Source organism: Zootoca vivipara, chromosome 3 (assembly GCF_963506605.1).
Source record: "Zootoca vivipara chromosome 3, rZooViv1.1, whole genome shotgun sequence".
NCBI lineage: Eukaryota > Metazoa > Chordata > Lepidosauria > Squamata > Lacertidae > Zootoca > Zootoca vivipara.
The window spans coordinates 9116493-9128960 of NC_083278.1; the positions used below are offsets into that span (position 1 = coordinate 9116493).

At 44.3% G+C, this 12468-nt stretch overlaps 1 protein-coding gene across 3 annotated transcripts in view; it reads left to right on the plus strand.

The window, feature by feature from the left end:
• Positions 1-3374: 3374 nt before the first annotated feature.
• The window catches only part of SLC23A1 (solute carrier family 23 member 1), a 33734-nt gene continuing 24640 nt past the window's right edge, over positions 3375-12468 (plus strand). Inside the window, exons 1-5 of one of the 3 annotated variants that reach the window (XM_035110182.2) lie at positions 3375-3480; positions 5225-5262; positions 8492-8611; positions 11598-11755; positions 11847-11935. In XM_035110182.2, coding sequence (XP_034966073.2) covers positions 3462-3480; positions 5225-5262; positions 8492-8611; positions 11598-11755; positions 11847-11935 — 424 coding nt within the window. In that variant the 5' untranslated portion in view covers positions 3375-3461. Of the gene's footprint in view, positions 3481-5224; positions 5263-8130; positions 8402-8491; positions 8612-11597; positions 11756-11846; positions 11936-12468 lie in introns of those variants that run through there. The other 2 variants (XM_035110183.2, XM_035110184.2) reach the window with 2 other exon arrangements.

A 12468-nucleotide genomic window follows, 5' to 3' on the forward strand; every position in this document is an offset into this window, starting at 1 on the left:
ACACTTATGTGAAATTTGGCTGTCAACTGAAATACATTTCCTTATTTACCCAGACTGCCTTCTCTGAACTAGGCCTTATAGCACGACAAGCCTGGGCTTGTCCAGCCTGTTTCTAGTCTCAGGTAGGACAAAGAGGTAAAACAGAGTGCAACTGTCTAGAGATGGATTAGAAAGAGCTTACAATATCTGCAGCAGAAGTATATTTATGGTCTGTGTTGTCCTTTTAAACCATTTGTACATTAAAATTGGTGTTGTTGTTTCTTCTTTGTCATTGTTTGTGTTAAATAAAAAAAATCCTTCAGTAGCACCTTAAGGACCAACTAAGTTTTTATTTTGGTATGAGCTTTCGTGTGCATGCACACTTCTTCAGATACACTTGAACCAGAAGAGTCAGACCCTTATGTATATACAGAGGGTGGGGTGGGGGGAATGGGTGATGGGCTGATGGGAGTGGTTAAGGTTCAAGTGTATCTGAAGAAGTGTGCATGCACACGAAAGCTCATACCAAAATAAAAACTTAGTTGGTCTTTAAGGTGCTACTGAAAGATTTTTTTTATTTTGCTTCGACTCAGACCAACACGGCTACCTACCTGTAACTAGTACTATTGTTCATGTTGTAATAGTAGTAGGGACTCTAAAAAAACATGATGGCTTCCTTGTGGTTATTCAATATGCACCTGTCACCTGTTGTCCAGCCATTTGGCAGTGACCTAATAAATAATAATAATAATACCCCGCCCATCTGGCTGGGTTTCCCCAATCACTCAGGGCGGCTTACAACACATAAAAAATGGAAAAAACATTAGACCAGTGGTTCCCAACAGGTGGTCCAGGGACCCCCAGGGTTCCGCGAGCTATGCCAGAGGGGTCCTCAAGATGCTATTAGATGCCAAGCCTCTGGCCCGCCGGAACCGGCGGAACTGCCGCCGCCGGTGTGCGGGCGCCAAGCGAGCCCGGTGGATCAACCGGGGAGCCACTGAAGGCCCCCCAGCGACCCCACCGGACCGAGGCTGAGTGCGCCCGGCCGGAGACTCGGCGGAACCCCTGGGCCTAGAGGCCCGAAACCGCCTTCCAGGCCGTGGACCCCGCGGCGACCGAGTGGAGCTTCGTGGCCCGAGACCTCCCACCACGCAACGATCCTGGGGGGCCTGCCTCACGACTGCAGTCGCCATCACCCCTAGCTGCCCAAGAGGGGGAAGGAGCCCCCCCAAGCGAAGGCCCCCGATCCCGCAGCTCCTGCGCGCCACACGGGGAGCCTCGTGGGGACCCGAAGAACAAAGGCCGCACCGAACCTGCTGGCGCTGGCGCTGCTACCGCCGCATATACAGCCACCCCCAGAGGAGGAGAAAAGAAGAGGGGACGACAGGGAAGAGAGGGCCCCACCACCACCCTCAACCCAGGTGAAAGGGTAGAAGCCTCCCCCCCCTCCAGAGGGAAACCCCCCGACCCCCAGACGGCCATCACACCGCCGCCACCACAGCCACCACCACACCAACGCCCCCCCCCCCACGAAGGATAAAGAAAAGAGGAAAACAACTGAAAAATAAATAAAACCACTTTTTAATTTTAGGATTAGGAATTAATGGGGGTCCTTGTCACAATAGCGGCTCGATGAGGGGTCCTCGAGAAAATTTTGTTGGGAACCCCTGCATTAGACATTAAAATTTCCCAATACAGGGTTGCCTTCAGAAGTCTTCTAAAAGTCAGATACAGTAGTTGTTTTATTTCCTTGACATCTGATGGGAGGGCGTTTCACATGGCCCTCTCACAGACCTACTCAAAGTTGCATTACAATTGAGGTGCAATCATTGTTCTCTCTAGAAGATGCTCCATCCTCAGTGCGCTTCTTAGGGCCGGATGTTACATGCAAACACAGTGATGGGACCAAACATGGCATCCCTGTAGGGTTATTCCACACCAAATCACCTGGTGCCATGAAAAATGAGCGAAACAGGAGGTTTGTTTGTTTTTTCCTAAAATGAAGCAGAAATTGCATTAGCCTAAATCGCGCGAAAAACGAAATTTTCAAAAAAATTGTCCTGTGCCCAATTTTGGACCAAAGAATCTTTAAAAAATATTAATTGGATTGGAGGTTATCACATAGGTATGCACACATAATTTTTTTAAAAGAAAATCTGAGTCGTGAGAGCACGGTTGAATATTAAAATCAGGTGATTTGGCGTGGAATGACCCTGTGTTGAGGAATCCCTCTCATTTGTAATGCGAAGGAACACTGTGAATACTTCCGAGTCCTAGATAACCACAGTCTAATGGGCTGGTGGAAAATGGTGTCAAGATAATCAAAAGAATGATCTAGAACACAGAGGATTCAAACAAAGATCCAACCTTGGCTACGCTAAATTACAGGACTCTTTCTTACTGAACTGTCGTTTGGGATAAAGGTAAGAACCATATTTGTTTAGTCCTAAACATACAAAAGGGACACAGGTGGCGCTGTGGGTTAAACCTCAGAGCCTAGGGCTTGCTGATCAGAAGGTTGGCGGTTCGAATCCCTGTGACGGGGTGAGCTCCTGTTGCTTGGTCCCAGCTCCTGCCAACCTAGCAGTTTGAAAGCACGTCAAAGTGCAAGTAGATAAATAGGAACCGCTACAGCGGGAAGGTAAACGGTGCTTCCGTGCGCTGCTCTGGTTCGCCAGAAGCGGCTTAGTCATGCTGGCCACATGATCCAGAAGCTGTATGCCGGCTCCCTTGGCCTGTAAAGCGAGATGAGCGCTGCAACCCTAGAGTCGTCCGCGACTGGACCTAATGGTCAGGGGTCCATTTACCTTTACTGTACCTCTAAACATACAAAAATTTAATTGATTGCATGTATTGTGTAAACACTTTTTCTTTGAAAACCATTCAGGAACTGTCCACATCGTCTAATAGCAGAAAGCACTCTTTTCTCCCCCAAATATAAGTAGCAATCTTTCATCTCACCCTTCCACATCTAAAAGCAGAAAGCACTCGTTTCTCCCCTAAATATAAGTACTGGTAACAATCCTTCACCTCACCCTTCCACTATTGCTGCTTCCCCTCCACAGAATCACAGATCCCCCGTTTCCTTTTAAAACATTCTAAATCAGATTTTGCATTTTGCACCTATTCAGCACCTCCCCTCCAACAGTCATCTTACTTCTTTCTTTTTTCCAGGAGGGCTGTTTGTGGCCCTAGATTACCTCGATTAGTTCACAATCCCATGATAAATGGCTCAAAGAACTGGGGTGGGTGGGGTTTGCCACAGTTGAGCAAAGATATTGGAGAGTGTACTGGCACTGCACATGCAAATTCAGTGTTGTTGTTTAAAAAAACAAGACAAAAACGAAACTCCTCTAGCAACAAAACAAGGAATCCTGAGTCATACTCTTAAAAGGAGGAAGAAAGCACCTTTTCACTGGGAGTATATATGATGTGGAGCACATTTGCTTAAGAAAGACTGATAAGAGACAACCCAAGCAGAAATGAATTGTGAAGGGGCAAGTAAGTGCAGATGTGCTCCTATCTCTAATGCAATGTCCTGGCTTTTAAAAACCTTCAGATTTGAAAAGAACTGCTACAGTCAAGCCGATAATATATGCCTATTTTGTTTCACAGCTCGTGGGCGATATCCAACTAAGTCCTATGGAGAGAAGACCCATTGAAATTAGTAAATGTAAGTCACTTTGGAGCAATGATTTCAATGGGTCTACTCTGAGTTATGTTGGATATCACCCGGTATGTTTATTTTCTACTCTACACCCTATTCTTTCTCTAACAATTATATCATTAACGAAACTGCCTGATCTCATTCATAACCTTGGTGTCTCAGTGCAGAGTGATGTTTCGCTGTGGAGATGTAGAAATTAAAGTAATTCACACAATGTAATACTAGGTTATAGGGGAGAGGGTGGGTGGTACAATTTGGGCAAGGGGTGGGAAGGGGTACTAGAGAAAAATATGAAAGAAAACAATGTGGGCCGGCTTGCTTTCTTGCCGCCTGCCCCCCTATTAAAACAATGTTAACTGAGATGTTTTCGTTTCTGTGGTTTCCAACAAAATATTGTTATAAAATCATATTGGGGGGGGGGGGTTTGCAGGACACCATTATTAATGAACAGAGAGGGGTGACAGAATTTGACAGCTGCAATACCCAGAATCCTGTTCAATGCCATCTTCCCTGTCTCCCCACCCCTCCAGCTAGGACGCGACCCTGCCTGAAGGAAGGCTTAAGGATCTGCATATGCACAACAGTTAGCATAAACTCACACATTTCCCCTCTCCACCTCCCCTCCGCCCAGAACAAAACAATGTTTCCAGAAGAAGGGGGGGGGGAAACCGCCCAAATCCAAAGTTAAACTTTTCTACTCAAGTTAATAATACAGCCTATTATATGTTCTCTTACCATGAAATCTCTATCCGCTGCCTCTGTATTAGAATTGCTGTTTTATATCTTAGAACTGTATATGTCAGGACTGCTACCTTTTAATTAGAAATCCCTGCATTAGGTATGTTTTCCAGGTATATTTTCTGTATGAACCCTGTATGATCCCAACCCACCTGAACCTTGCCCTACTACCACCCTATACCCATTCAAGGACACACGGACAATAGAGGGATTAGCTGGAACAACTTTATTCAAATAAATTGCCATCCTCAACGTAGCCCACCCTTCCATGGCCTGGAGGAAAACACTGCCGGGCGGACTTCCACCCCATGGAAATCGCCAGGAACTGCCCCACCTCTGCACCCATCTCGACTGATTGCCCTTCCTGCCAAACAACAGGGAGCACCATCAACGACAGGAGAAGAGAGATTGACATCTCTCCATCTGAAAGGAAAAGTCATCTCCGCACCCAGCTAATCCGATCTCCCACCCGTCGCCCTTGTCTCCCCCTCCCTCATAACAATATCATGTTTGGATCCTGGCTGCCCGAGTTGAATTTTTGTGCAAACTATCATGTAGCTAGTCGGTTATGCAATAACTCCATTCTATTAATGTTTATCCAGCGAAGCTGTGAAAACTGTCGTGCTGGAAATTGGGGTAGGGATGAGTTTTATCCATGTAAATGTCCTGCTCAATGGGGGCCGATGTGTGAACTTTCAATACCATAAATTTATTTCACAATCAGCAGCCAATAGCTGCGGTTACAGATTGACAGGCAATCTTTGGTATGTTGACTAAAGTCCTCACAGAGATTATAAATATGCCTGGAGTCAGACTTCCTCTTTCTTTGGTTCTGCATAGGAATGGGAAGCAGCTCCGAAGGCCCGACTCACTTCAAGGTAAATTGACTGCTTCAAATTAACATACATATTTATTGAAATTTATTGCTTGGAAATGTTTAAGTATGGCTTAAGGCCAGGGATGGGGAAAATATGTCAATTGTTGTTTCTCTCTTTATCATTTTTTTCTAGTCTTAGGTTTGATTCTCTACATTTCTACATTGGTTTGCATTTTTTAAAAAAATCCTCATGAACGTTCACCACCATTTTATTGCAATTTTCTTCCAAATACACATTTACACGCAATTCTGCCTAGTACACACATTTTTTTTGCAGCAGTTTCGCCTAAAACAATGCGGTTTTGAATGTTTCCCCCCCCCACCAATGTGCATTTTTATCCACACTTTACTCAGCACATTGCTCAGCTGGAGAACTGCACGGCAAAATTTAGAGACGTGCAAATTCCAGTTGATGGTTTAGGCTTGTGCATGGTTTAGGTTTGAAAGTGTGAATTAGGTAGATTTTCCTGTCAACCCAAACTGAATCAACTTTCTCCCCCATCTCTACATGAGGCAAAGGTGATGGAAGTAATAATAATATAATAATAATTTATTATTTATACGCCGCCCATCTGGCTGGGTTTCCCCAGCCACTCTGGGCGGCTTCCAACAGAAAATAAAACACAGTAATCTATTAAACATTAAAAGCCTCCCTGAACAGGGCTGCCTTCAGATGTCTTCTAAAAGTCTGGTAGTTGTTTTCCTCTTTGACATCTGTTGGGAGGGCATTCCACAGGGCAGGCGCCACCACCGAGAAGGCCCTCTGCCTAGTTCCCTGCAACTTGGCTTCTCGCAACGAGGGAACCGTACATTTTGTAGCTATTAGAAGAGGATAAGGAAACCGCGAGACTAGAGAACAAACATTGAAAACTATTTTTAGCACTGTGGAAGGTAAATGGGGGATCCATACAGACACAGATGTTGCATTGAGTTCACAGAACATGGGACATTCGCTTAAAATAAAGTAAATCTTTTCAAACAAGAATACCAGTCAACCCTGCTTCACACTGATTCTAAAACATATCCCTATCTCGGAAGTTTTCAGTGGCTATTATTCCATATGGTGACGGATGGCCAACTTGAGATTCAAGCCATTTCTAATGCTACTTTTTGCCAAACTTAGTTAGGTGGCAATACGTACATGACCCAACTTGCTGCTTTGTGTCATTTGAAATGTATGGAATATTCTCAGGTTGATAAAAGTGGCTTCCACAGTTTCACATTTACTGTGAAACAAGCCATGGGGCATCTGATCAAAGCATCCCCTGTCGTGCTTCCCCAGTTCAGCACTTGTTCCTCCCAGAGCTCGTAATAACAGAAAAATTAAAATATTTCCTCATGTGTAGATAAGCTGTGAATGTGCTGCTGTTCCAGCCTTTACAGACCTCCCTATTCATGATGGTAGTGACCTGAACAGATTGTGTTCTAGACATTTCTTTCTCTATAGACCATCTCTCCCCTCTAGGGACCAACTCTTATCACCATATAGTATTGCCTTCCACTTCTATTTATTTTCTTTACTCTGCAGCCTCTCAATTACACCTGGGGGCACATGGGGCAGGGATGCATGCTAAGGGGGAGCACTGGAGGAAGGGAGTGTTTACTCCTTTCCCCACATACAATGGTCCCAATAAAAATCTACCCACAACCACCTCAAAGTAGGGATTGGGGAAAAGAGAGGATGGATGGTGGCTAACAGATTAAGGTTGAATCCTGACAAGACAGAAGTACTGTTTTGGGGGGGACAGGGGTGGGCAGGTGTGGAGGACTCCCTGGTCCTGAATGGGGTAACTGTGCCCCTGAAAGACCAGGTGTGCAGCCTGGGAGTCATTTTGGACTCCATGGAGGCGCAGGTCAATTCTGTGTCCAGGGCAGCTGTCTATCAGCTCCATCTGGTACGCAGGCTGAGACCCTACCTGCCTGCAGACTGTCTCGCCAGAGTGGTGCATGCTCTAGTTATCTCCCGCTTGGACTACTGCAATGCGCTCTACGCGAGGCTACCTTTGAAGGTGACCCAGAAACTACAACTAATCCAGAATGCGGCAGCTAGACTGGTGACTGGGAGCGGCCACCGAGACCACATAACACCGGTCTTGAAAGATCTACATTGGCTCCCAGTACGTTTCCGAGCACAATTCAAAGTGTTGGTGCTGACCTTTAAAGCCCTAAATGGCCTCGGCCCAGTATACCTGAAGGAGCATCTCCACCCCCATCGTTCTGCCCAGACACTGAGGTCCAGCACCAAGGGCCTTCTGGCGGTTCCCTTGTTGCGAGAAGCCAAGTTGCAGGGAACCAGGCAGAGGGCCTTCTCGGTAGCGGCGCCCGCCCTGTGGAATGCCCTCCCATCAGATGTCAAACAGCTACCAGATTTTTAGAAGACATCTGAAGGCAGCTCTGTTTAGGGAGGCTTTTAATGTTTAATAGATTATTGTATTTTATTTTTCTGTTGGAAGCCGCCAGATGGGTGGGGTATAAATAATAAATTCTTATTCTTATTCTTATTATCATCATCTCAGAAGTTGAGGGCACCCATAAGAGGCACCCCCTTGACAATCTTTATGTATAACATTGCAAAAGCCCCCCCCCCATCACTATCCACACCCTCCAATAACCACATACCTGCAATAGTGCTTGTTTAATGGATTCAAACAGTTCATCGAACGCTGGGTTCATGTGGCTCTCATTCCATGGCTCTCCACTATTTGGGGATCCTCGATGGAACTATGAGTTCCTTTAGGAATGTTACAGCTATTATCATTTGATCAGCGCATAAGCAAAGCCTCCACCTGCTTGCAAGATCTTTCTGGCAGCCTCTCCTCACCTGGAAGTGAATGCCTGTTTCCCCTTGTCCTGCTTCAATTTCTTCCAGGTGGGAGATTTCTTGGAAGAGCAACGAAATGGCAAACCAACACAGACATCCCGTTCCCCTCCCCTCGTACTGCAAAGTCCTGTTCCCCTCTGGAATGTGGCTAATGCTGGGACATTGTGCCCACCTGCCTTGATCACACCCAGCACACTGTTCTCATAGTAGCACAGCGGCACCGGGTGCAAGCCAGAACACAAACCCGTCCTCCATTCCACTCTCTGATTCCCGCCAGATGTGATGGTCTACAACTTCCCTCACCATGGTCAGTACTAAGGTATGATGGGAGTTGTAGTCCACAGCTGGAGGGCCTTATGTTAGCTACCCCTGGTTTAGTCTCTTAACAGCCCTCTTCTTTTATTTCCAGCAAAAGGCAGATGGGAACCATGCCGGACCACCGATATACCCTGAGCAGAAGGATTTTGATATGATCTATAGAATTGAAGATGCGCCTCCTTGGCATCTCTGCATCCTGCTAGGATTTCAGGTAAAAGTGTAATCAAGCCCCACCTGTGATGTGCTTTGAAGTTTGGAGCCAAAGAAACACAGCTGTTCCAAATACTTTTATTTCCTCCTCCATTCCAAATAAGTCTCATGCTGCTTGCTTCTGAAGCCACTTTATCAGGGTCTCTAGTTGTAAGTATTAAGATTTTGTTATAGGATATAGTCTCATTAACAATAGTATTGTTGTAAAAGTACTGTACAGGGAGTAAAAGTTACTAGGGGGACACATAAGGCCCCTGCAACTTTCCATTCATTGTTTAAATAATTGGCCTTGTTGATTTACAGTGTTCATTTCTATGGAATTGTTTGCCTTGCTCTTCCCTTTTGACTCTCCCTCTCTGTACTTTATTTAAAAATGCATTTTAATCTCTTAAATCGGGGTCAGCCAACTTTTTCAGCAGGGGGCCGGTCCATTGTTCCTCAGACCTTGGGGGGCGGGGGGCAGGGCGGACTATATTTTGAAAAAAAAATGAACGAATTCCTATGCCCCACAAATAACCCAGAGATGCATTTTAAATAAAAGGACACGTTCTACTCATGCAAAAAGACCAGGCAGGCCCACAAATAACCCAGAGATGCACTTTAAATAAAAGCACACATTCTACTCATGTAAAAACATGCTGATTCCCAGACCGTCCGCGGGCCGGATTTAGAAGGTGATTGGGCCGCATCCAGCCTCTGGGCCTTAGTTTGGGGACCCCTGTGTCTTACATTCTGTGCAGAGTTAACTAAGATGCTATGCCACACACCCCACCCATGTAAATTCTAAATAGTGTCCTATAATCCCAGCTGCTGGTTTAGTGATAAATTGGGTGCATACTCGCGCTTCAGCTGTATACACAAACAAGGTGGCAAGTTAGATCCCCATATGGGACAGTTAAATATTCCTACATTGCAGGGGGTTGGACTAGATGATCATCAGGGTCCGTTCCGACTCTTCAATTCTATGCATCCATGATTCTATGAATTGCAGGTGTGTTTTTCATGATATCAGGAACTGAAAGGGGCTGTAAGGGAGGTATTTGGACATTTGGGGTCCTTCTAGGTGTTTTTTAAAAAGATGTTTGTACTTCTGCAAACCCTTGGAGTTTCCTCGAACATGTGGACACCTCCCTATCATTCGTCAGTGGCCCCAATTTGGTTTCAATCACTTGACACCTTTGCTATTAAAAGGAGTGATCTGGATAACTCACAATTAGTATTTTTTAAATAACATTTTATTAATTTCCCCAAAAATAACACACACCCCCGCACAAAAATCAAAACAGCAACAATGCAAATTTAAAGCAAAACAAAACAGATATATAAATGCAAATCCTAATTCTTAACTCAGTTGACTTCTGTCCACTCCCCCTCTTGGTTCCATTATATTAGCTCGTTCATGCGTGTCCATAAAGCCTTATATTCTTAACAATCCAATTTTAAAAACTTATCTTAATACAAGTGACTTTTATTTTATTTTTATTTTTTAAGGTTATTGTTGGGTTGTTGTTTTTTTTACAAATGATTCTTTATTATTTAAAATTACAATTTAACAAACACAAACAAATGCAAAAATAAACAATCGTAATGTGAATAAATCATAGCGAATATACATTTGAATATACAAGTGACACTTAAAAGTTCTGCTAATGTAAAAATCTAGACACAACCCTTAAAAAGTATGCCTTAAACATCGCAAACCCCCCCTCATTTTTTTTTAAAAGACAATGTCCTCTTCCTTCTTGGGTTTCAAATTAACTAATATGTCCTGCATAGTCCATTAATTAATTTCCCCCAATCTTCTGTATCTCCTTTGGCAGTGGCTTCTTCCTTCCATAGGGATGGGCTGATCTTGGCCTGGCTTTGACACTCAGATGCAGGGACAAAGTCTTTTGCTCTATAAGTCCATAAGTCCATCCGGTCCTATACATCTCAGTACCATAACTTCAGTTTTTTTAAACAACAATCATAGAATCATAGAGTTGGAAGAGACCACAAGACCAGTCCAACTCCCTGCCAAGCAGGAAGCACCATCAAAGCATTCTTGACAGATGGCTGTCAAGCCTCCGCTTAAAGACCTCCAAAGAAGGAGACTCCACCACACTCCTTGGCAGCAAGTTCCACTGTCGAACAGCTCTTACTGTCAGGAAGTTCTTCCTAATGTTTAGGTGGATCTTCTTTCTTGTAGTTTGAATCCATTGCTCCGTGTCCGCTTCTCTGGAGCAGCAGAAAACAATCTTTCATCCTCCTCTATATGACATCCTTTTATATATTTGAACATGGCTATCATATCACCCCTTAATCATTTCCCACATTATTTCTAAATCTTTATATGTATTTCCCCATGCTTTTTTTAATATTAAAAAAGCCCGGGAAAAGACGATTACCGGTAGTATTTTTTAGGCATGCATGACCTATAACTGCTAATAATGCTATGTGCAGTCAACAGCTCAAAAGAGAAAACACACATGGCAGAATATGCCTGCACTAAGACACCAGTCTGGAGGGACCCTTACGTGATTGATTGATTGATTGATTAATCAAATTTGTATACCGCCCTATACCTGTAGATCTCAGGGTGGTTTACAACACAAAACGACAGTATTAGAAAACACAAAATGCACAAAAAAGCAAGAAAACCCTCTAACCCCACGCCTACAACACATTTGAAAGGACATAGAATGTTAATCAGCCAAAGGCCTGGTTAAAGAAAAACATTTTCTCCTGGTGCCTAAAGGAGGGCACCAAGCGAGCCTCCCTGGGGAGGGCATTCCACAAATGGGGAGCCACTGCAGAAAAGGCCCTGTTCTTGTGTTGCCACCCTCTGGACCTCTCGTGGAGGAGGCACGTGAAGAAGGGCCTCGGGATGAAATCTTAGAAAGGGGGTCCTTGGAAGTATTGCGGTCCTGAGCTGCGGTTTAAATTTTGGGAATGTGTCTAATTGGGTGCTCTTTTGACCTAGCCTCCTTCCAATTTCCCTCCTCCAGCATTATTTGACATGTTTCAGTGGCACCATCGCAGTTCCCTTTCTACTGGCAGAATCCCTGTGCGTAGGGAAGGACCAATACACCATTAGCCAGCTCATCGGTACGATCTTCAGCTGCGTGGGGATCACGACTCTTATCCAAAGCACTGTGGGAATTAGGTATGTTTTTCTCAGCTCCCCACCTCCCCACCCTTCGGCGAACTTAAGGAAGTTGTGGGAAGTCACGCTCTCTTTCTCTTTGGCAATCCAGACTGCCTCTGTTTCAAGCCAGCGCCTTGGCCTTCCTGGTTCCCGCCAAATCTATTCTAGCCCTGGAGAAATGGAAATGCCCTCCAGAAGGTAATTCAAACTTGTTTCATCCTGAAGGTTGTTAGGAGATAACTCGAGGGCCTCCCCATACTTCCAAGATGGTAACATAATGTGTTGTGAATCTGTCAATTTCGATTTCTCTCAGTTATGCCTTTTCTGATGGTTATATTTAGTTTTCAATATTTGTACTATGTTAGTTGCTTTGGGTTAGTTTTTGTTTTTAAAAAGTGACTAAAATGCCATCAATACTAAAAATCCTCACTTTCCCAAGCTTAAATTCAGTGTCCACATCAGTTTGTAACTCTTTTTAAAAGAGCTGAAAATTCATCAGCATTTCACTGCATATTTCTGCTAATAGAGATATTTTTTTGAAGCCATCTCTTCTAATAGAATGCATTGCATTCTTGTATGTTATTTTCACAAATATGTGCATTTATGCATACTTTGCCTAGTGTATTTTCATGTACATTACTTGGTGAGAGAGCTGATTTACAAAATTTGGAGAAGTGCAAGCTTTGGGGGACTCCCTTGTTTTGTTTTGTGTATTGTCTCAGAAATAATAA